We start from the raw sequence: 23652 nt of genomic DNA, 5'->3' as shown, positions 1-23652 counted from the left end.
TGGGACGTTAATTTTCTTGAAATTAATATTTTTATTCATGTTTAGTTCAGATGGTCTATTCAGGCTACTCCTTCTTGCAGAAATAAATAAACGACTTATCTGTGGACCCAGAAGAGTGTGACTCCTCATACAGAAACCCGAAACTAACAAGCTCTGACGTTGTCACCTTGTTTATTGGTCATGCTATGCAAATTTGTTTTCACTCACTGCAAAAACAAGTTTCTAACTAAAATAATAATGTTCTGAAATTGACAAAGCAAAACTAGCTACAACACTGCTACTACAGTACTTTCATCCGGTAAGTGAAAAGAATTTATGTTAAGTTTTTGCTCTGTTGAGTCTATGTTCTTCGAAGTAACCTATCTACATGGTCTCCTTGGCGTCTCATGAAAACACCACTGCATAAATGTTCCCATAACATTCCTGGAATCTCGGAACCTTTCGGTATTTTCATATGCACGCACCGCGGATCTGTTTTAACTTTTGTGTCGTATGTTTGCATTGTCGCCCCAGGTCCCCAATTGTTTGTTTTCATTGCGTTCTTTACTATTACTACGCATGTATGACAAAAATAACCTATAAAGAATTGAAAATAAAGTAAAACTATGTGAACTCGATACCATATAAAAAGTGCACTCGGGTAACGTAACAAGACAATTTGAAAATGTCTTCTAGTAGTGAAGGTAATTTTTGTGTTTTTTTTTGTCAGCAGTTAAAATTTAAAATTGGGACATTAGAGTATGTTACATTGCTGTCACGAAAGACATATGTCTCGTTTTTGCTTGTGGCCCGTTTAATGTAATGTTTCATTAGTATTACATGTGCGGCAGCTTGTGAATGTTAAGGTTTACGCACAACATCTAAATGGAATTTTCAATGAATATTATTTTACTTTGTGACCAGACGAAGACTCGTTTATAAACTCAAATGAAAGCGATGATGAAGATGACTACTACGATTATAATGACGTAGATGAAGATGCGATTTCACAAGAGGAGGTTGATTTGGATCCCGAAGCATTTGAGTACCGTATTATCACTGAGTTTGAAGCCGAGGAAATGTTTGATGATTGTGTCGAAAATTTGGCAAAAAGACTTAAAGTATGAGTATACTGTATGAATTGTTTGATAAATTCTATAAAATAAATAATCCCAGCATTGAAATGTATGCTATGTATGTTAACATAGGAATCAAGATATGTTACTAGACTGTTATTGACAGCAAATGACTGGGATGAATCTACTGTTTTTCTCAAGTAAGTTGAAAATATGTGCATAATGGTTATAAAATGGGTTCTATAATTGTTTTATTGTTTCTAGAGCTGTAGTTATTGGGATGATTTTGTAGAATTTTTTATGTGAATCTACTTAGGTTATCTTTAGCATTGAACATAATTTTAAAAATTTAGGTACAACACAAATCGTAAACAATTGTTTTCTGATGCAAGGATCATTTCCATGAATGTCACTCATTCACCGCAGGCAATACATATTATAAATTTCACTTTTCAATTTCAATTTCAATTTTATTATGTTTAGACTTCATCATCATCAATCATTGTCATTTTTCTATACTTTTGTTTCCAGAGAAACCATGAGTGTCAAGTCTGTTTTCAAAGCATCAAATCTTTAGTTGATTTTGGGACATTGTGTAAGCACAAGTTCTGTCGTGACTGTTGGCTGGCTTATATTTCAGTGCAGTTGGAGAATGGTTTGGGTTTAGGTGATTCTGTTTTGAATTTGAAAGTAGATTTGATCTTTGAAAGAAGACATGTATCTTCATAATTTCCAAAACAATATTTTTAGGAATTGAATGTATGATGTGCAACATCCTTGTTGGACCTGATAATCTTCTTAATCTTGGATTAAGTGCAAAGGATTTAAAGCGCTTTAAATCTTTCCTATTGAAAGATCAGATTAGGGTTTGTCTAATTTCCATGTGTGAAAATAGTTGAAATGCTTAAAACAATACAATTCTTCCTTTGCTGTTCAGAGTCATCCTTTGTTCCAGTGGTGTCCAGGACCAAACTGTTCAGCCATAGCTAAAGCTGAAACAAGGGAGGCAAAACGAACAGTTTGTACCAAGTGTCATGCTATATTTTGGTGTGTTGATGGTTTTTACTTGTTTGAGATTAGAACAATGATATAACCAGTTCAATGTACGTAGACAGTAAATACATTGTTAGTTGTGAATCTTGGCAAAGTAATTTACAAAATACATTTATTTTGGGATACATTTACATTCAAAATATCTTAGTGGCAATTTGACTGGTTGTATATTGTTCTTTGGAACTAAATTATGACCAATGGCATTTTGTGCTTTTTAAATTATAATTAAGCTGTTTTAAATGCTATTCTTTGCCCTACAACATATGTTTCTATTGCTGGATATTTTTACTTTCTTATTTTTATTTCCCTGCTGATTTAGTTTCCAGTGCGGTCAAGACTATCACGCGCCTGCAGGTCGTGAAGTTCATTTAGAAGTTTAGTTATAATTTACTCGCCATATATAATGTGAAATGTATTATTTTCTTTATTTGTGATAGATTGTCGTGTGATAAAAAGATGGTTGACGAAATGTCAAGACGATTCAGAAACTGCAAATTATATTGAAGCAAATACAAAAGACGTAAGTACATGTATGTGTACATAAATTTGCGATATCGTGTATTGCAACTTGCCTGACCAGACTCTACATTGTAACATTAGATAGATTTAACAAACACTACGTATCGTCTAAGATGCCGTGAAAATTGGTGTAAATATGGCGTGGACCCAACCATATATGCGAATATCACGCAATTTTTACGCCATTTTCACGAGACCATACGCCGTGTTTGCTAAATCTCTCTATTGTCTTAAAGTGATCACTGATCATTTCGAGCATGTTGAGACTTTACTATAGACTTCCTGTTTATTCAATGCCGAAATTTAGTGTCCTTTGACGTCACATTACGTCGTAATCAGTCAATTCGTTGAAGAATTTATGATTCACGAGCACTTGCTCGTACCATGTGACTTATAACGTTTCGTGATTTTGACACTAAAAAAAACCAGCAGTGTCTTGAAAACGAGAGGAAATGAAGAAAAGGTTTTAAACTATTCATTTACAGCCAATGTTTTCGTTTGCAATTTTATTCATAAGGATTATGTTTTCATGAAAGATGTAAATTTACCATCATTTAATGCGTTGAAAAGAAAGTTGATTTTCTTCTAACGATTCCGGGTGGTGTGGTTTATATTTTAGTGTCCCAAATGTACGATATGCATCGAAAAAAATGGAGGTTGTAATCACATGGTGAGCTATTTATTACCTATTCTTCTCCTTCAAGATCGCTATTTGTAATAAATTCAACAAGAAATTTATAATTACATTTATTTATTGTTTTTGTCTTTATAGCAATGCTACAAATGTCAATACGGTAAGTGTCGAGGGAGGAAATGAAATGAAAACATTTGATCATGTTGATTATGTTATTTGTATTCCATTTGATCTTGACGTCAGAGTTTTGTTGGATGTGTCTGGGAAACTGGAACGAGCACAATCGTGAATACTATGAGTGCAGTATTTATAAAGAAAATCCATCGATGGTGAAAAAGAAATCTGGAACGCTGAAAGCTCGAGAGGCGTTAACGAAATATCTTTTTTACTATGAACGAGTGAGAAAATCATCAGGTTTTATATTTCATTTTCTCTCAAACGTGTTTAATATGCAAGATATCATTCATAAACTAACTCACAATTTACTGGGACATTTACATGGAGCTTTGCTTTGCTGTTCCTTCTCGTTTCTTTCTTTCTAATTACGGTGCTAATACATGACTTTAAGCTCAGACTAGGGAAAATAATACCTTTCTATAGTGGCACAATCATGGTGCTAGTTTACGACTTGAAGCGCAAACTAGAGACAAGATTGATAAAAAAATCCAGGAAAAGGTCAACAATAGCATTGGTACATGGATTGATTGGCAGTACCTCCTAGATGCCGCAGCTTTACTTGCTAAGGTGATTGCAGGCTCAATGTATGATATCTTGTGCTAACAATTATAAGGCAAAACAAAATAAAACAGATTCCGAAAACAGACATCTCATTTTCTTGATATTCTAGATGATACAAGAGTTGTCTAATCTGTTTTATTTTGTTTTATTTGAAATTGTCTGCTTGTCCTGGTTATTGAAAGGTAACGATAAGTTTTTGTTCTATTGAATGCGTATTTATTATATTTCAGTGCAGATACACGATTAAGTACACCTATCCTTTTGCTTATTACTTGGAAGATGAGAGAAAAGACTTGGTAAGTGGCACAACGACTGAATTGGTAGAATAATGATACTTCTAGTGGAAATTTCAAGTTCATGGAAACATTGCAGTATTGTAATGAGTGGAGAAAATTCAAACGAGTCATAAATAGTACAGTTTTTCCTTGGGGGGGTGGGGTGGGGGAGAATGTAAGTTATGTTCGTCGTTATTTAATGTAGTTAGTCAATACATCAAATGTGATGTAGGCTATTTTAACTGTCCTATTTTAAAATTCTTTAGGGTCTTTCTGCCAAGGTCACTAAATCTTCGAGAGATCGTTGTCTTTATCAAAAATTTGATTCTCAATTGAAAATGAAAGAATCAAAGCTGCACAATAGTTTTGTTCTAGATTTAAAATAATCGTAGACTATAGCTTGTGATAAGTTTTACTGAAAAATTTTTTGTAATGAAATCAGTGGATGTTCATCTCATAATACATGAAACAAAATTAAATGGTGTTAATTGAGAAATGATATAGATATATGAAAGATTTTATGGTTGATTCAAAATGCGAATCAAAAGCAGTGTTTTTGTAGCTTTTAACTATCCTTGGATACGTAGTTTTGTTTAAAGTTTCATTATGTAGCTAGTTGCACTTTATTTCTCAGCAGAATTGGTCTGGTCCAACTAAAAAACTGTAGATTTACTATCATGTCAGCAAGTTGCAACCGTTGCTGAATATCGGTTAAGAAGTGACAGCTTTCCTGCTCGTGTTAATAGTTCTCAATCTTATCTTTAGTTTGAATATCAACAAGCACAACTTGAACGGGAGATCGAGAATCTCTCGTGGAAACTGGAACGAGAGGAGCTCTATAATCGAGGCGTAAGAAAAGGCGCAGAATTCTTTTTTTCTTATGCGAATCAATCTAAGAGTCTTTCTTTTTTAGGACTTTGTCAACCAAATGGACGTGGCCGAAAAACGACGTCGAACATTGTTGAAAGATTTCTATATTTCATAATACCCGGACAAGACCTGTTTGTAAATAGACTTTAAGTAAAAAGCGATTTAACCGTCCGTTCATGAAGTGGAGATTTGAAGTGGAGAGTTATACGTACTGCTCCAGAGGCTCTACGGCTTATGAAACAAAATAAGAAATAAACTTGAACGGGACTTTATGATGAACCAATGTCTTTAAAAGCCATTGTAACAAGTTAACAAAGTATACCCGCCCACCCACCCACGGTGGTAAAAAATAAATTGTTCAATCCTCATTATTTCATTGTTGCGTGTGCAATTAATTAGATGACGTAATCAATACACGATTTTATTATTTAACTTATTGATAAGTGCGTAAAGAATTTCATCTAACAAGGTATGTTATCATTACTGTTTTATCTACCTTATTTTATAGTTTTTATGTTTCCCCTCTGTGTATTCGCAACCCTATGGTTCAACAGTTTCCCCATTGCTTAGAAGCTCAAGCTTAAGGTTTTCATGATGGCGACCAACGAAACTACTGCAAACAAAAAAGTGTTCCTGATTAAATTGTTCTTCCTTAGAGTACACCTCACGTCGTAACCATGGAAATAGTCAGGGGCATGAGGGATGACAGTCACGATAGCGTTGATAGTAGTCACATGATTAAAAATGGCGTTTGCGAAAAGGAAAATGACATTCACGTGATGAGCGATGAGGAGGAAGTTATGTTGCCTACAGACAAGATGTTAATCTCGAAATCAAGTTTGTGAAAAAAATGAAACTTATCCACCAAGAGTTGATTTAAGGGTTGAGTCTACTTTATTTCTCTTTGTTTTTCAAAGCGGGGACAAGAAATGCAATGGGAGAGTTTATTCCTGGTGATGGAGAAAAACCTTTTACCGAACTATGTAAGTCTGTTCTTTTTGTAAATTTATACATCAAGAAGAAATCGATTACAACACCGTTTATGCAGCTCAGTTGATTACATCTCCGTCTGTGTTTCACTCGACAATGTCATTTAGGCTCAAATTACCTACAATCATGGTCAGCGGCGGTGATTAAACATAAGTCGTGGGAAATTGTTTTGCGTGTGAGACATAAAGCAAACCATTCAATGTAGGTGTTATGTTTTTTATAGCATTACCAAGCCCAGGACCTTCGAGCTATAGCCTAAGGGTGGGGCTAACCAAACCAATGGTTCCCTCGTATTCAATTGTGGGCAGAGGCAAGGACGAGCTGAGTGAGTTGAGACAATGTATGACGTTATATATGACGCACATAACAATAAATCAATATAACACAAAACAACGTTTGCTGTCCATTAAAAAAACATCAGTGTCTTCATCATAGCTGTATATTTAGGAAATTTGAGTCCAGGTCCCAAATACGACACGAGTGATGACGTTGTGTGGAAAAGAAAAACATGCAGCTTAAAATCCAAACTGGAAACATCACCATATCGACCACACCATAGTGATCACCTGACCTGCAGTCTTGGAAGTGCTGCGTACAAGGTCGATTACTACGAAACTGGACGACACGCTCCGAAGTGCACGATTGCGACAAGATTTAGTGAGCCTGTCATTCCTGGTCCTCCAAACTCAGCCATTGAACCTGTCGACACTAAAGGTTGGACGTGTAAAATTCAGTTTCATTAAGTTTTAACTGGAATATAATGATGTTTTGTTGTTCAGGTTTTTCAACTCCGGGTCCAAGTTACTTTCCATCTTCATCCCAAGCTATGGAGAAATCTTTTGGTCTGAAATGTAATATAGCAGTAGATAATGGTGTCCCGGGTCCAGGAAAATACACAATTGAAAAAAAAAACAGTGGATCGCAGTACTCATTTGGTCGTAAAGTCAGCCATCGTTCACGTATGTCCTTTTGTTAATTTGCTGCTTTACAATTGATTAAGGCAGTTCTTTAAGTTATTTTCTGGATAAAATGTTTAGCATTATGTGGGCCAGGTCCTGCTGCCTACAGTATAAAGACTAGCATTGGTTCTGGAGTAACGACATCAATAAGAGGAAGACCTAATGTGCCCACAAGTAAGCATTTTAAAAATAATTGAATTTTCTAAACTCCAAGCTACTGACGACACTGATTGAATTTTCTACCGTGTTGATTTCATAGGAGACTTGGTACCAAGCCCCAATCATTATTTTTTACCGGACACGTTTCAAGATGCTGCACAATACAGCATGACCTACAGAACGTTCGAAACGGAAGGTACCCTAACGATTTTCGGATCGACTTCGTTTTGCAAGATGTTGCAGATTGCATTTTTTTATGTTTAAATTTATATGGATTGTTTTAATCTCAGAATTTGAAACACCTGGACCTTCTCACTATGGTTCAGACTGCAGCAAACATTGTAACTCAACACCAGAATATTCCTGTCGCCGAAGGTGTCGTCCAAGTTTTCCTGCCATACTAAACTATCCAGAATACGGTTGGTGATGTTGTCAAGTAAAACAATCTTATCAAATGTTTCATTTGCACATGCGTACTACGGAGTTTAAGGTTCATGCTGAGGTATAGGCTGTAGTCAAGGCCAGCAGAAAATGCACTTACTTTAACATGGCCAAATTGATGCTAAATGTGAAAATTATTAGAAATGTTCGTTACTAGTTCGAAATGGTCTTCGCTGCTTTTTACTCCTCTTCTCGGAAGGACTTTAAAGAAATAATAGAGCTTTTGCGCAAGTTGATAAGAGTTTGTTTTCAATATAGGATTAATGAAGAATAAACGTGTTGGACCAGACAGTTATGATGCAGAAAAAGGTTTTCACAACAACAGCTCGCCCGCGTTTTCGATTGGAAAGCGGCATTCGTGTTTGAAAAGTACGTCTGTTCCATGGCCTGTTCCTTCATTTATGTGCTTGAATAGATATTAAACATATTCTTAATGTATTGAACCAGATGAAAATCCTGGTCCCAGTCACTATACCATCAATTCACCATGTAAACCTGATGCTCCTACAGCACCAACATTCACAATGGGAATCGTTACAAACAAAGGTCAGCTTTCTCCCAACTTTAAGATACATTAGTCTGCTACTGTAACACTCAAATAAAAATTTTGAAAATTTTCTATGCCAGTCACTAACAGATCTGATCCAGGACCTGCTGCTTACTACCCAAAAACCAACACGCCAGCTAAAGGATGCAGCATGGGGAGCAGACAAAAACCCCAAAAAGGTGAGATGTTTAAATAGAGGGGAATTTTCATGCTTATATATTTCAAGACTCGATCAATAAAAGTTGATCATTACTTGAAAGCTATCAAAGACGGTTTCAAACGGAAAATTTAGTGGTTTGGAATTTCTTTATGATGAACATTGGATCAACAAAACTGGAATTTTATTGTAAAGAAAGAGATAATACCATTAAGTAAAATAGTTTAGGGTGAGCTATTTCTGTACTAGCGCTCATCCAAAGCGAAAGAAAAGCATCGATACTCTAATTTTAAGAAACATATGATATTTTATAGTTAACAAGACTCCAGCCCCAAATGCTTACAATGTGATCAAAGGTCAGACTAGTAAAGGAATTAACAATGGTTGTTCTGTGTCGTTTAAGTCAAGAGCAAGCCCATACGTCTACTCGGGATTTACAAATCTTTCCAGAATCACAACATAAAAACAGCAATTCAAGGTATTTGTAGAATAATTTTTTGGTTTGGAAAAACTATATTTTACTACTGTTTGCCAAAACTAATTCAAATTTCGAAACATTGTCATGATCTTATTAAAGCTAGAGAACCATGCAGTTTTTACACGCTGTAAGTAATACATGAAATGTCTTTGGTCAATTATCTAATGTTCTGATGTGATAGATTCTAAAATTTTTGGCAATATGGCCTGTTTGCACTGTTTATCGTCCAACGCTTATACCATCAGCTCGCACAACTCTTACTGGGAAAGGGGACCCTTGGATATGCTTATCCCCCCACAGTACTTTAAGAATATAGTCTCCTGGGTCCTCCAAACTATATTCAACCAGGAATACGTTACCTCCATTATGCCGAACATTGATTTCATTCACTGGAATGGTCGGGCCTTCGACCCCTACGAGAAGGGAACCTCGACCTGCTTTACTACAGTTGACTGTGAAGAGACTTGGTTTACCTTGAATGCCGCCGTACAGACCCGACCCGCGTGATTTACATAAGTGAGCATTGACTGTGTTGGTATCTGGAGAAACTTTAATAATAAACGGGTTTCCTGGTACGCCCTCTCCTCCTAATACAATGTTGATCTTATAATCTCCGCTGACCATTGCTGTATACGAGAGAAGATATAAGCCTTCACTTTGTTTTTCACAATGGACATCCAACTTGGCTGGACCTTCAGCATCTATAGACAAAGTTCCTGGACCAGCATCTTTTGCGTCTACAGTAATGCTAGTTTCCTGGCCCACAACTGCTTCTTTGAGACCTGGTCCAAAGACACGGATCTTGCCTGGCGCACTCTTTTGCTCTTCAACATGGAGCTTGTAAGGGCTACCGGACAATGGTACCCCCTTAAAAAAGATGTGTATGATGTAATCACCGGGTTTTTCTGGTGTGAACGATACTCCGTACGTATCATTATCGACTTTGGTCACTTCTCCCGGTATCTTTTCTCCAGAAGGTGTTATGACGTGGGACGTTAGCTCTCCAGCAGTACCCGTATGTGGGACATGCAGTGTGAATTTCGCGCCAACTTTTACATTTTTGCTTGATAAAACCGTTGGCTCACCAGATTCCCCTTTCGGTACCGTGACGATTGACTTGAAAATATCAAGATCGTTGAGACGCATGTACAGGATGTATTTACCAGTTGCCTCGGGCGTAAATGAGATCTTGTATTCATCTTTTCCATTGGGTTCGCATATTATTTTACTCGCAGCAGGACCTTCAACAGACACACCCAATTTTCCTCCTCCGGAATCCTTCGTTGACAACACATACTCACAAGGCACGCCAACATTCCCTCTCGCTTCCTTCGGTCCAGTAACTTTGGCGTTGCTCTTCAACTGCCAGTTGGCTATGTCAATATCAACCAAGAATGGACTTCCAGGGATATGTTTTCTGTCATACAACACATTCACCTTGTGCGTTCCACTATTGCGCGTCACGAAAGTGATCGTGTACTTGTCATCAGTCGTGGAGACAATCTCAGCATTTTCAACTTTCCCAGTCGGTGTCTCTACATTTGTGCTCAATTTACTGATATCATAGCCTGTCAGATCAACCTCCAGGCCGTGAGGGCGTTGTGTTGCATTTACATCATACGAAGTGGGTGTTACCGAGCTCTCTACGATAAACTCTCGTCGGCTGATATCGGCAGGTGCCGTGTACATTCGTGATGGAGATATCTAAATTAAATCCATGCCCATTGGTAAACAATTCTGACGATGATGAAAACTTCAATTATGATTTGACTGCTCACATCCAGTAAAACTTTTTTCTGACATTTTGTGAAATTCTTACTTCGTGAAGTCTTTAGCACACTCAGCACTTACCTTATCCGGCATAGAACCGTCAACGTCTGCGACTGCGCAGATGAAGGGACTACCTGGGATATGCTGATCAGCAAATTTGATGTGTATCGTGTACATCCCGGGAGCCTTGGGTAGAAAGTTAACCTCACACGTGCCATCCTCTTTTGATAAACAGTTTAATTCAGCCTTACTGGGACCTTCCACAGAGAAACCAAGACCACCACTTCCAGCCTCACGGGCATCAATAGTAAACTTGCTCAATTGTCCGGAAGTCCCTCGTTTCCAGCCTAATAGCGCAATATCGAGATAGACTAAGATATGATCACAGGACGTTGGAGAAAAGTTAAAATGAATAAGTAATGAGAATTATTATCTAGTTCAGCCATTGGTTGATTTTAATCAACTTACCCTCGCCAATTAATTTCACCTTGCTAGAGTCCGGTGGCTTGGGTCCTTCAGCGCGAACGGTGAAAGGACTCCCAGAGATCTGTTGTCCGTTCTTGTAAATATATACTAAATGGTCCCCTGTCACCACTGGCGCAAAACTCAAAGACACTGTGTTATCTGGCATTAGTTCCAAGCTTAGACTGTCTTTTGGGTGTTCATCACCTTTGAAAGTAATGTCAGACCATCTTATCGTCAATTACTTCATCTTAGGGACGACCAAGGTTTTTCATTAAGCTTCTACATTCAACATTCATTTTGTACTTGCTTACCTGGTCCCTGTAGTTTGCCTGTCAGATGTTTAAAATCCGATGGAAGATTGACTCCCGGCAGTTCTAACGCCAGGGTCAATGCGTTTGCCGACATTCTAAAGTTGAAAAATTACAAATTTTCATGACTTGTTATGAAGCGATGATGTAAAGACACGCGCGGCTCGCTTAAATAAATACGTAAAAGTCTAAATAAGGTGCATGCTTTTAGTTGATAAAATTTGGTTCAGGAAATTAGATATTTTCATGATGTCATTGATGTGGTACTTGTCGTCACTTGCTCAACGTCAAAATAATTGCAAATAATATAGATTTCTGCTTTTCTACGTTTTCACTTTTTTTGGTTTTTCAGAACTTTTGTGCGCATAAGATTATGCTTGCATATAGCTCGACTTTACCAAATAATTATTATGAACGTCGATTGCGTTGTGCATGCCATTATTTTGCAGTTGCACATCGAAATGCATTTCAATCTTTCCAAGATTGTATTTTGTTGATACAGTGCTCCAATTTTATTTACTCAAGACAGTTGTATGAGGCTATGAGCCATAAAAACTGTAAACAGTTATTTCTTTTTCACAGCTAATTATTCTTCCAAATCGCCAGTCAATGACTTTAATGTCGATGTCATTTCCCCGTCTTGAATATTGGATTAACTAAATTGACCATAAATGCGCGCTAGTAAACGCCTTTCAAGGCATTAATATGAGCCAAAGAGATTAATTTTCACAGGTCACTGTGTCATAAAGTTTTGAGTTTAGTTGTGCAAAGTGAATGCCTTACCTTCTGGTAGATCGTATGTTAATGATATGAAGGATAAATAGAAAGTAAATCGCAACAAACTCTTCTTAAATGAAAGCAAATTCTCTAATAACAAATGTCAAACTAGTAAGATGAATTTGAACTGATTTAATCAAAGAGCGTTCACATGTCTCCGTACAAGTCCATTTCATCTTGATCTTTTTATCATTAATAATTTTCTACAATCTACATTTAATTTGTACATTCGTGTGTTTCTATGAAAGCCAAAACCACGTGGAACACAAGAAAACCTCGCTGGCGTTTATTACACCTGTCGTACGACATATCAAAGGTGCTTGAATCAGATATCTTTAAGTTATCGAGGTCTACAGTTATGACAGAACACCAACAACAGACGTAATTTTAGTCTATCACGACTATCTTTTTGTGCTGATCTATTTGTAAAACCTTGTGAACGGATTGCAATCATTTGCGTTACTTTGCTACTGGAAAAACATTCATATTTAGAAGACAGGCTATAGCTTATAAGTTTACGTCTCGTATTTCGTCCTTCGATTAGGCAATATGAAATATTGATTTGGTGAATCAATTGTCTCTATAGACGATATTTAACCATTTGCTTTACATGCAAAAACATTATAAATGTTTGTCTGAGCCATTTGTTTTATGACTATGATACCTGTACGCATCGCTAAACAAACTATAGTACATTGTGACAACAAGTCGCTAATGGCAGTGAAGATATAACGTTTTGATAATTTTTACCTCAAAGACGTATCACTCAAATTATACTTCGCGTTGTTGAAGGCGAATCGTCGGATATGAACGCAATTGCAAGTGCCGTGCAACAGTGCAAAGGGTATTTGTCTGCTTGTATTTAAAATCAAGCTTTATATGAAAGTTTTGTTTTCAAAGAACGGAACAGGTGTGGTCAGTCTCAACCAATATTGTCTGTGCGTTTATCCTGTCATAAGAGCTCTAATTACCACATTTGCTTTACAAGGCAAGCATTTTGATGGATGAAATGAAGTCGTATTCAATGCTTGAACTTTTATAGACATTGGTGCGGTAGACGACACGAAACTGTGTACGGTGTACCTCATTCTAAAGTGTCAATTATGAACTATGTAAAGCTTAAGCTGTTCATCTAAGATTAGAAGTTAAATCTAATTTTCTGTGGTTTGAATATCATTTGCAATCTACGTATTTGCTGCTGTATTTCCTTATGTTATTTTTTATCATTATCTCCAGCGAAACGAGCGTAAACAGCGCTTGGCCTGGAAATAAAAAAATCCAGGAAATTTAATTTTTTCCCAGCAAAACGTTTCATGCCGAAGGAGCCGACGTTTGCCGAAGTAATTACGGCGAAGCAGCTGTTGTCAAACTTCTTAGTCATAAAACTTTGGCATTTATGTATAACTCGTGTGTTTCTTTTCGGAGTGGTTAGCAACAGCAGGCAGTTGTTGATAGTTGTTAGGCACCTTGAATACGCCATTAAGTGTGAAAAAAAGCAATTTATCTGGATTTGTCTGTCGCTGGAACAGTTTTGGAATTGTATAATTAACTGTGTTGTAGAGGTAAGAACAAAGTTTATGAAGTTTATTAAACAATTTGTCTAAAAACGGGATTAGTTATGGAAACATTGTTATCAGATTATTGTTAGTTTGTCTTTGGATTACCTCAACATGAGGCAATCGAACGCAAAATGTGCTTGTTGATTTTAAAATATTAGTATAAACACGTCTGTGGAGGTTGAAACCTCCAAATCTTTGTTATTCTAAGAAAATTATTTGGCTGGAGTTATGGTTTTATTTTGTATTTGTTGATGTAATATAAGCAGAAAGGAAGGTGAGGAATTAGAACAAGCTTTCAATTTACTTTAACACCAACGACATATTTTTGATATAATAGTATATTAGGTGTTCATAATGATATGAATGATGTCTATAGGTTTATACATGAGTATGCACACGTTTTAACAGCATCATATGCCTTAGGCACTTAAAATCAACTTGGATTACGGGTAAAGTACAGTCATGCAGTGCCTAGACCATTTGTGTGGGACATTTAGATAAGGCAATGTAACATAGAAATAAGATTTAATAGCTTGAGATTTGGTATTTTAAGGATCTATATACCTCATTTGCCCACGTCATTGGCAGCTGATCTTAGCAGGTGGCAATTCATACATAATCCGCTGATAATTGTTGTATTATTTTTATTGTTTCAGAGTACAAATGGACTATGTTATGCATGAAAAGTAGAAGACAGAAGCGCATTCACTAGATGGCAATTTTAGAGTTGTAGCCATTAATAATATCATCTGCATTGCACGATGGGAACAAACAGTAAGCTTCCAAAGATTCGTGGACATGTTGTGTTTGTTGGAAGTAAGAGTAGTGGTAAGAGCAGTTTATATCAATGTATGAAGTCTCCCAACCCCCATATTACCGAAGACTCCAACTGCTCAGTATTGGTGGAACATTGGACACCATTTAGCAATGACAGTCCAGGTAGGTATATAGCTACATTATCGTGATGCATGTTTAGAAATGAGTGATTTCCTTTTGTATCATTTGTAATTTAAGTATCGGATGAATGTCGCAAGTATTTTGCTGACATGGATGATAATCTGGATGAGAGTGTGGTTGTTTGGGATATCTGTGGATTAGAGGTGATTTGTGTGATTATTGTTTACAACCATAGTAATAGTAGGATGCTACCATTTAATATTACAATCATAGTAGTAGTAGGAGGCTACCATTAAATATTACAACCATAGTCATAGTAGGAGGCTACCATTTAATATTACAACCACAGTAGTAGTAGGAGGCTACCATTTAATATTACAACCATAGTCATAGTAGGAGGCTACCATTTAATATTACAATCATAGTAGTAGTAGGAGGCTACCATTTAATATTACAACCATAGTCATAGTAGGAGGCTACCATTTAATATTACAATCATAGTAGTAGTAGGAGGCTACCATTTAATATTACAACCACAGTAGTAGTAGGAGGCTACCATTTAATATTACAACCATAGTCATAGTAGGAGGCTACCATTTAATATTACAATCATAGTAGTAGTAGGAGGCTACCATTTAATATTACAATCATAGTAGTAGGAGGAGGCTACCATTTATATTACAATCATAGTAGTTGTAGGAGGCTACCATTTAATATTACAATCATAGTAGTAGGAGGCTACCATTTATATTACAATCATAGTAGTTGTAGGAGGCTACCATTTAATATTACAATCATAGTAGTAGTAGGAGGCTACCATTTAATATTACAACCATAGTAGTAGTAGGAGGCTACCATTTAATATTACAACCATAGTCATAGTAGGAGGCTACCATTTAATATCACAACCATAGTCATAGTAGGAGGCTACCATTTAATATTACAATCATAGTAGTAGTAGGAGGCTACCATTTAATATTACAACCATAGTAGTAGTAGGAGGCTACCATTTAATATTACAACCATAGTAGTAGTAGGAGGCTACCATTTAATATTACAACCATAGTAGTAGTAGGAGGCTACCATTTAATATTACAACCATAGTAGTAGTAGGAGGCTACCATTTAATATTACAACCATAGTAGTAGTAGGAGGCTACCATTTAATATTACAACCATAGTCATAGTAGGAGGCTACCATTTAATATCACAACCATAGTCATAGTAGGAGGCTACCATTTAATATTACAATCATAGTAGTAGTAGGAGGCTACCATTTAATATTACAACCATAGTAGTAGGAGGAGGCTACCATTTATATTACAATCATAGTAGTAGTAGGAGGCTACCATTTAATATTACAACCATAGTAGTAGCAGGAGGCTACCATTTAATATTACAATCATAGTAGTAGCAGGAGGCTACCATTTAATATTACAACCATAGTAGTAGCAGGAGGCTACCATTTAATATTACAATCGTAGTAGTAGGAGGCTACCATTTAATATTACAACCATAGTAGTAGTAGGAGGCTACCATTTAATATTACAATCATAGTAGTAGCAGGAGGCTACCATTTAATATTACAACCATAGCAGTAGTAGGAGGCTACCATTTAATATTACAACCATAGTAGTAGGAGGCTACCATTTATATTACAATCATAGTAGTAGTAGGAGGCTACCATTTAATATTACAACCATAGTAGTAGCAGGAGGCTACCATTTAATATTACAATCATAGTAGTAGCAGGAGGCTACCATTTAATATTACAACCATAGTAGTAGCAGGAGGCTACCATTTAATATTACAATCATAGTAGTAGTAGGAGGCTACCATTTAATATTACAACCATAGTAGTAGTAGGAGGCTACCATTTAATATTACAACCATAGTAGTAGCAGGAGGCTACCATTTAATATTACAATCATAGTAGTAGCAGGAGGCTACCATTTAATATTACAACCATAGTAGTAGCAGGAGGCTACCATTTAATATTACAATCATAGTAGTAGTAGGAGGCTACCATTTAATATTACAACCATAGCAGTAGTAGGAGGCTACCATTTAATATTACAACCATAGTAGTAGGAGGAGGCTACCATTTATATTACAATCATAGTAGTAGTAGGAGGCTACCATTTAATATTACAACCATAGTAGTAGCAGGAGGCTACCATTTAATATTACAACCATAGTAGTAGCAGGAGGCTACCATTTAATATTACAACCATAGTAGTAGCAGGAGGCTACCATTTAATATTACAACCATAGTAGTAGCAGGAGGCTACCATTTAATATTACAACCATAGTAGTAGCAGGAGGCTACCATTTAATATCAACATTCATAATGTATATGGTTTTGTTTGGATTGATGATGAAAAAATCACCAAGTAAAGAAAGGTGTAAATTTCTTTCTGATACTTTTTTTACTTTGTGAAACATCATTTTTTTAGTCTCTATGGACTGTTCAACAACTATGTTTTCCTCCAAAAGCATTATTCATCATTGTCTTCAGTGTTCGTAAACTGCATGATGCCAAAAATGTCCCTCAATGGGTTCAAATGATTCAAGCTAAGGTATGTCGCCTTTTATTGTTCATATCTAAAAACAATGTTGATCATAATCTACCAAACACTCAAGTAACAACTTCGTTCAACTAACGCATTTAGAAGTTCTTTTTTTGAAATGAAAAACTGCAATCATTTAAATGTTTAGTTTGCCTTTTCACTGTGAAATGCAAATGATGATGGTATATAACAGTTAATGATGATTGGTGGAATCTGTGATCACTTGTAGTAATAAGTATCTTGTCGCCATGCTTAAGATGGTGAAAACTGGAAAAGTAGTCTTTCGTCCCTCAGAAATTTTCAGAGAAATTGCATTTGGAAATAGCATTCTAAGTTGGTATTTTTTAAAAAAATTCTCTTGTTCAAAATACAAAATCTTCGTTGTTCATCATAGAATATCGAAAGGATTTTCACGTTGATTTGATGACATGTTATGTTAGCAGTATTTAGGGCGTCATTTTAGGTCTCCTCACCAAGTTTATCTTTTTGATAGTCTGGTATCTCAACACGTTTTATACACTTTATTTACGTTTTTAGTCCGTCGGTGCAAACATTTTAATTGCTGCAAGTAACTGTGAAGTGTTTGAAGGCTCATTTCAAAATATCTTTGATGACATAAAGGAGTTAGAGACCAGACAATTGCGTGATATCAATGCAGAATTAGACGAATTGAGGCAAGCTGTCGATTTATTGCTTTTCTTACAGCTTATTGTAGTACTATAAATGTAGCATACACAACGTTTTAAACTTCACATCATTAAATTCGTCTTTATTTTAGAACACTGCCAGGTAATTCATGGGTCTCCTCGCGCATTGAAAAGTTGGAAAGAATAGCAAAAAACCGTCCGAAAATTTCACCCACTATCCACGTGACTAGCGCTGTCTCAGGAAAGGTTCGAACTTTTATGTATTGTTTAGTAAATAGTAACGAAAGTTACCAAGTATAGTATATTTTTCTATGGTTGATGACAATATACCATACACTTCTCTATGGTTGATGACAATATACCATACACTTCTCTATGGTTTATGACAATATACCATACATTTCTCTATTGTTGATGACGATATACCATACACTTCTCAATACATGATGACAGTATACCATACACTTCTCTATGGTTGATGACAATATACCATACACTTCTCTATGGTTGATGACAATGTAGCATACACTTCTCTATGGTTGATGACAATGTAGCATACACTTCTCTTTGGTTGATGACAATGTAGCATACACTTCGCTATGGTTGATGACAATGTAGCATACACTTCTCCTTGCCTGATTACAGCACTGAGATTATGCAATCACTTCTTTTAAATAGTTTTTGTTTCCAGGGTGTTCCTGAGCTACGTCGTGCGATTCTTTCTCATGTTTTCAACTGTCCACCTGTCAACAAGCAGCTGAGCGAACAAGACATGAAACTTTTTCGAAAACTACGGCATGACGGAAAGAGGATAGCACTTACAACTCAGAAATATCACGGAATTTTGTCTGAACTCGGTGTCCATGACAACGAGGAAGTAATGACGCAGCGGTTTACAGAAAAGGTAACGATAGGTGAAAGTGGTGAATTTTCATTAGAACAACATAAAATGATTCTTTATAACAGTAATTTCAAAGCGTCCTATTTCTAACTGTTTAGGTCCTGTTGTCTCGCGTTAAGATTGCTGGCTTATTTGAACAACCTGACGACGCAATCATGATCGTTGACCCTAGCGGTTTTGCGAACGCATGCGCAATGATCCACCGTGACGAGAGCCCGCAAGATTTTGTACAGAAAATTCAAAGGTCGCCGTTAGTGGAGAGATTTTGGCCAACGTCGACGAGACCGAACGACTGGACCCTAAGAGCTGCAATTGAGGACATTGTAAATCGAGGAATGATTCGAGAATCGTTTTTTCCCTTGTGTTGGCAGGTATGAAAACATTGTTTAACAAAACGTAAAATAAGCAACTTATTATTTAGCACATTATCAGCAAAGGACACACTATCAAGTGCATTATGAACACGTGACACGCTGTCTAGGGCTTATGAGCACGTGACACGCCATCTAGTGAATTATGAACACGTGACACGCCATCTAGTGAATTATGAACACGTGACACGCCATCTAGTGAATTATGAACACGTGACACACTATCTAGTGCATTATGAATACGTGACACACTATCTCTTGCTACATCAACATATGGCTTACTTTCTAGCGCATTAGCAACAGGCGACACACTATCTAGTGCATTATCAACGTATGGTTTACTCTCTAGCGCATTATCAGTTGTCAACACTTTTTTTCGAAGACTTATGACATCGATGAAGGCACTGTAAAGCAGCTTATTTCTGCCATGTTGAAGCTTGGTGTTATTATCGAGGGAGCTCCTAAGGCTGGCTACGAAATTGAACTTGCATTGTCCTATTTCAAAAATCTGTCCGTCACGAAACGTTATTATTTACCTCTGTTGTCAAAGCTTCCTGTCGAATTACCGGTTAGTGGAAATTTTCATTTTTTCAGAGAATCATGTTTGATTTATTCAGTTGGATATATAGTACTAAAATTTTATGCACGGGATGTATTTATTCATTGCTGAACTGTCCTTTCTTGGATTTTCTGTGATCGATCTTCTGTTTTTTAATGTTTAATTCATCCTGTTATCACAGGAGTCAATTTTTTATGACTACGTGCAACCGAACAAAATGAACCAAATTTTTGCAAGTTCCATGCTAAGACTTACGAACTTTTTTTTAACTTCCAGCGAGGATTTTATTTGTTGATCCTGTTTCGTGAAACATAGAAACGTAAACTTGAACAACTGTATTGATGTTATAGGGTGAACTCTGGCCCAGTCCTACTCCTTCATTAACAGTTTCTGTAAATTGGTGCTTCGAGTTCCAGGAAGGTTTCTGTGAGAAAATTCTCTTATGTATCTTGGCTGCGTCCAAAAACGCTCAACCTTCGCTTTCCGTTCTTTCTTTTTGGCGAACTGGTCTTATTGTCAAACGTGGCGTCGTCGATGTACTCCTGAGTATCAAGTCACGTGCATATCACATGACTGCTCGTTGTGCTGTTACGTGTGGTAACAGGCCAGCATTGAATATGGCGTGGAGTACGTTGGCGAAGTTTATAAACATTGCCGAACGTTATCTCTCTAACTTTCCTGGTTTATATTATCGTGTAAGTCAATAATATAAACAAGTTTAATAAGTGAGGTTAAATAGGATCTCTGAGGAGCATGGGTCTCGTGTTGGGATAGTTAGGAGATGAAAATTACGTTCATTCCCTCCGTCCCTTGTTAATCATGCTTCTAATACGAAAAACGTCATCAATTATCTTTTGTGAAATCCGTTGAAATCAATTTGTAATTAATCATAAATCCTTGCGCATCACTATTCTGTCCTATCGTAGAAGCCACCTAGAAACTTTTTCCTGTCTTTTCGTTGTTAGTTTGGCTGTCATAAAACATTAAATGAGAATGTTAAAAGTCTTCATCGTGTTCTATGTGACCATGCGGACAATACAGAAGACTCCTCTCAATATTTATGGCTTATTCCCTCTATCGGTAAGGAGCGTTTTTCCTATTATTCACACCTAAATAGAACAGAATCAATTGCTTTATCAAGCTCAGATTTCCATTATAGCAAATATGTAAAGAAAGGCTCTACACTGATCAATATGAAACCAGTTAATTCAGCTTAAGTTAAACCATCTTATAATAAGGGGCATAACCAGCCCGCAAATCAGTTCATGCTATGTAAAATTTTTCACAATAAGCACGATTTATTACTTTAGACATTTATTGCTTTTATACAGTAAGTGTGTGAACACCAAAATGTTTACTTTGCGTGAACAAACGTGCGGGATGGCTGGCTACGTCACATTGAACCGATTACTGGTTTCACTCATTACCTTGACTTCATTCACAGGTCCTTTTTCAAATGACTGTAAAACTGCATTGTTACCATCGAATTTGCAAGAGTGGATGCAAAATTTATTAGGTATAATCAAAGTGAAGTTAACTTAAAAAGACCTTCGTTCAAAATACCTGTGTTTATTTTTTCCAGACCAATCTACTGTATGTCTTTGTTATTGTGAGAGCAATACAGAGGAAGCAGAAGCACTGGGATCTAGTCTTGAGAGTGCTGGTCTTATCACATATCTCCGGTCGTCAAAGATTTCTTCCACTGACTGTAAAAATCTCCTGGAGCGGTGTTCTTTAGTTGTCATGTTGATCACAAAAATGTATGTTTTGCATCGTTTTTCATTCAAGTTTTCTGAACAAGTCTGCCATTTGCTTCGTTTCTCCTTGTGGTAAAATTGGGTCACCTTTCTTGCAGTCGCTAATTTAATGTTGTTCACTTTCGTTGCAATCATTGCTATGCGTTTAAGTGTCCGTTTTACTGAAAAAGATGTGAAAGATAGCTCAGTAAGCTTCACAGTCATGAACGAAGTGAGGGGAGGGAGATTGGGTTTAGTGTAACTTTGCATAGGTTCCCATATAAAACCCTGATTGAATATAATGAGCAAACTATTTATGCGAACATTCTATTTTGTCATTAATTACTTTATCTGTCTCTCTTTGTCAAAGTCAGCAATAATCTTGTAAAAGCGATTTTTATTTCTTCAATGTGGTTGGGATGTGGGTAAATGTGATTGGGCGAAATGTTTGTAAGCGTCGTAGCCATTGGTTTTCGTAACCAAAAATATTATGGTATCTTTGCAATTTTTTTTTTGTATTCATTTTTAGATTTCTCGAAGACTTGAATTTCCAAAAATATATCCACGTGTTCGAGGACCTTAAAAAACACATAGTTGGAGTTAAACTTGAGAAAGATTTAATTTCTCCTTTCAACAACACAGTGGACGTGCAGTCCGATCGTGGAAAGGATAATTTGTTTGTGTTTGATCAAAAACAGTTAGAAACATTATTCACAGTGTGTAGACGCCATATATTTGGTACTGGAGATATTGAATCGCCAGACACAACAGATCACGTGGTACCGGAGACTTCAGATTTATTTACCAACTCTCCTACGCAGACAAAGGAACCTGTGAGAGAGACAAGCCAAGGGAAATACGTTAAATTTCAGACTGATCACTTGAGTGAAGACTCGGATGACAGCAATCATATTCGGCCTTATGCTGCTTGTACTGTAGCTGCTGCAATGGTTGGTGCTGCTGTCGAACATTTGAATCAAACCAGGAAATCAAGTTCTGCGGGCATGCGGGCTGCAAATGCCACTGCGAAGGTGGCGCGGGCGGTAGCTCATGGTGATGCTGACGCGGCTACGAATGCAATGAGTGATGTGGTAAAAATTGTTGATAAGGTTTCGAACAATTTGAAAAATATGAATGAAGATACACCTCGTCGTAACAAAAGCAAAACATGTGCTATCATTTAGGCACAAATTATTTTCTGATTACATTGGAATTACCATTTGAATGACTTAACTGTTTCTTCTAATGAATGTGTTACCAAATTGTGTCTATTTAGCACCCCTTAAGTAGCTAATTCTTTTCAGACCTTTCAAGAGGGGACGTTTTAACGATTAGGGACTTATTATTTAGCACTGCCTAAAGTTTTACACAGTTCCATGAAAATGCCTTACTTTCAATAATCGTATTGCGTATTAGGGAGCGCAAAATTGAAAACCAACTGTTTAAAAAGAAATTTTATAGTGAAGCATATTTCAGTAGTTTCTTTAGTATACACAGCGGGAAGGGGGTGATAAAGAGGGGGATTATAGTTTCCTATACTCCAAGCGGGAGGAGATCTATAGAACTTCGCTTTTTTAAAAAAAATCATCACTATGACGTAACATTGGATAGTAAGCTTGTATAGTACAGACTTACACGGTTTTTGCCTTCCAGTACATACATTCATCTACACCTGTTTTCATTAAAGGCATTAAACTGGCATACTATGAATGAAACAATTTGACCACGTTGAGAATTTTTGTATCTTACTATATGCAATACGATGTTATAGTGATATTGTTTGCAGAATGAAAAAAATTTTTTAAAACATCCTTAGAAAAAAGAGGCAAATCCATCCGATTCAATTGAAGAAGTCATTAAGTCATTTTAAATGTTCTTTGTAATGTAATCAGAAACATGCGATGAGATTTCATTTCGTAAAAACGCAGCCAGCCCGCTTGTAATATATATCGTACCGATATGCAAATTCTATTTCATTATTGGATTCTGAAGAATGCTGATGTCCTGAAATTTACATAGAATAGTAACAACTTTATATAAAGCTTAAATACAACTTGCTAGTTGGCTACTGTAAACTAGAAATAAAATAAAATGAATTATGTTTTGACTACGGCTGTGCCACTCCACAGTAATTCTCTTGTTCATTCTTATGCTGTAAGTTTTTGAGTAAAATGATAAAATAGTCCAAATTGAATATTTGTGCGAGTCATTTCCTGCT

General features: G+C 36.5%; 5 protein-coding genes across 8 annotated transcripts; 4 read left to right on the top strand and 1 right to left on the bottom strand.

Annotated features, from left to right (window-relative positions):
• Positions 1–26: 26 nt before the first annotated feature.
• LOC124434363 (E3 ubiquitin-protein ligase ARIH2-like) lies at positions 27–5465 on the top strand. Of its 3 annotated transcripts, XM_046984251.1 has the most exons (16): positions 39–683; positions 904–1100; positions 1188–1255; positions 1409–1481; positions 1587–1722; positions 1806–1921; positions 1993–2102; positions 2428–2462; positions 2546–2628; positions 3247–3297; positions 3400–3421; positions 3505–3659; positions 3862–4005; positions 4230–4295; positions 5040–5123; positions 5188–5465. In XM_046984251.1, the coding sequence occupies exons 1-16, from the start codon at positions 665–667 to the stop codon at positions 5257–5259; spliced, it is 1431 nt and encodes a 476-aa protein (XP_046840207.1). In that variant the 5' UTR covers positions 39–664; the 3' UTR covers positions 5260–5465. The 3 variants fall into 3 exon arrangements, with proteins under 3 accessions (XP_046840208.1, XP_046840209.1, XP_046840207.1); XM_046984252.1 differs by lacking the exons at positions 5040–5123; positions 5188–5465 and adding an exon at positions 4541–4770 and having other exon boundaries at positions 27–683; XM_046984253.1 differs by lacking the exon at positions 3862–4005 and having other exon boundaries at positions 37–683.
• A 356-nt stretch (positions 5466–5821) lies between these two features.
• LOC124435269 lies at positions 5822–7110 on the top strand. Its single transcript, XM_046985206.1, has 5 exons — positions 5822–5981; positions 6062–6127; positions 6358–6474; positions 6570–6848; positions 6914–7110. The coding sequence occupies exons 1-5, from the start codon at positions 5822–5824 to the stop codon at positions 7108–7110; spliced, it is 819 nt and encodes a 272-aa protein (XP_046841162.1).
• A 310-nt stretch (positions 7111–7420) lies between these two features.
• On the top strand, positions 7421–8860 carry LOC124435268. Its single transcript, XM_046985205.1, has 6 exons — positions 7421–7448; positions 7543–7671; positions 7952–8062; positions 8141–8239; positions 8321–8419; positions 8712–8860. Exons 1-6 carry the CDS (start codon positions 7421–7423, stop codon positions 8858–8860), a joined length of 615 nt encoding a protein of 204 aa, XP_046841161.1.
• A 30-nt stretch (positions 8861–8890) lies between these two features.
• LOC124434361 (filamin-A-like) lies at positions 8891–13174 on the bottom strand. The gene is made up of 5 exons (XM_046984250.1): positions 12946–13174; positions 11422–11516; positions 11114–11314; positions 10727–10992; positions 8891–10579 (listed from the first exon to the last, which is right to left on the bottom strand). The coding sequence occupies exons 2-5, from the start codon at positions 11513–11515 to the stop codon at positions 9095–9097; spliced, it is 2046 nt and encodes a 681-aa protein (XP_046840206.1). The 5' UTR covers position 11516; positions 12946–13174; the 3' UTR covers positions 8891–9094.
• LOC124434358 lies at positions 13071–23628 on the top strand. Of its 2 annotated transcripts, none has more exons than XM_046984243.1 (14): positions 13071–13757; positions 14411–14693; positions 14769–14854; positions 17107–17229; positions 17758–17894; positions 17999–18113; positions 18559–18771; positions 18867–19139; positions 19522–19707; positions 20049–20393; positions 20664–20778; positions 21143–21214; positions 21281–21458; positions 21964–23628. In XM_046984243.1, the coding sequence occupies exons 2-14, from the start codon at positions 14516–14518 to the stop codon at positions 22616–22618; spliced, it is 2676 nt and encodes an 891-aa protein (XP_046840199.1). In that variant the 5' UTR covers positions 13071–13757; positions 14411–14515; the 3' UTR covers positions 22619–23628. The 2 variants fall into 2 exon arrangements, with proteins under 2 accessions (XP_046840199.1, XP_046840200.1); XM_046984244.1 differs by lacking the exon at positions 13071–13757 and adding an exon at positions 13775–14028.
• The last annotated feature ends 24 nt before the right edge of the window (positions 23629–23652 follow it).

The sequence above is a fragment of the Xenia sp. Carnegie-2017 genome, unplaced genomic scaffold (genome assembly GCF_021976095.1).
Source record: "Xenia sp. Carnegie-2017 unplaced genomic scaffold, XeniaSp_v1 HiC_scaffold_14, whole genome shotgun sequence".
NCBI classification, from domain to species: Eukaryota; Metazoa; Cnidaria; class Anthozoa; order Malacalcyonacea; family Xeniidae; genus Xenia; species Xenia sp. Carnegie-2017.
This window is presented reverse-complemented; position numbering and strand designations above follow the sequence as displayed.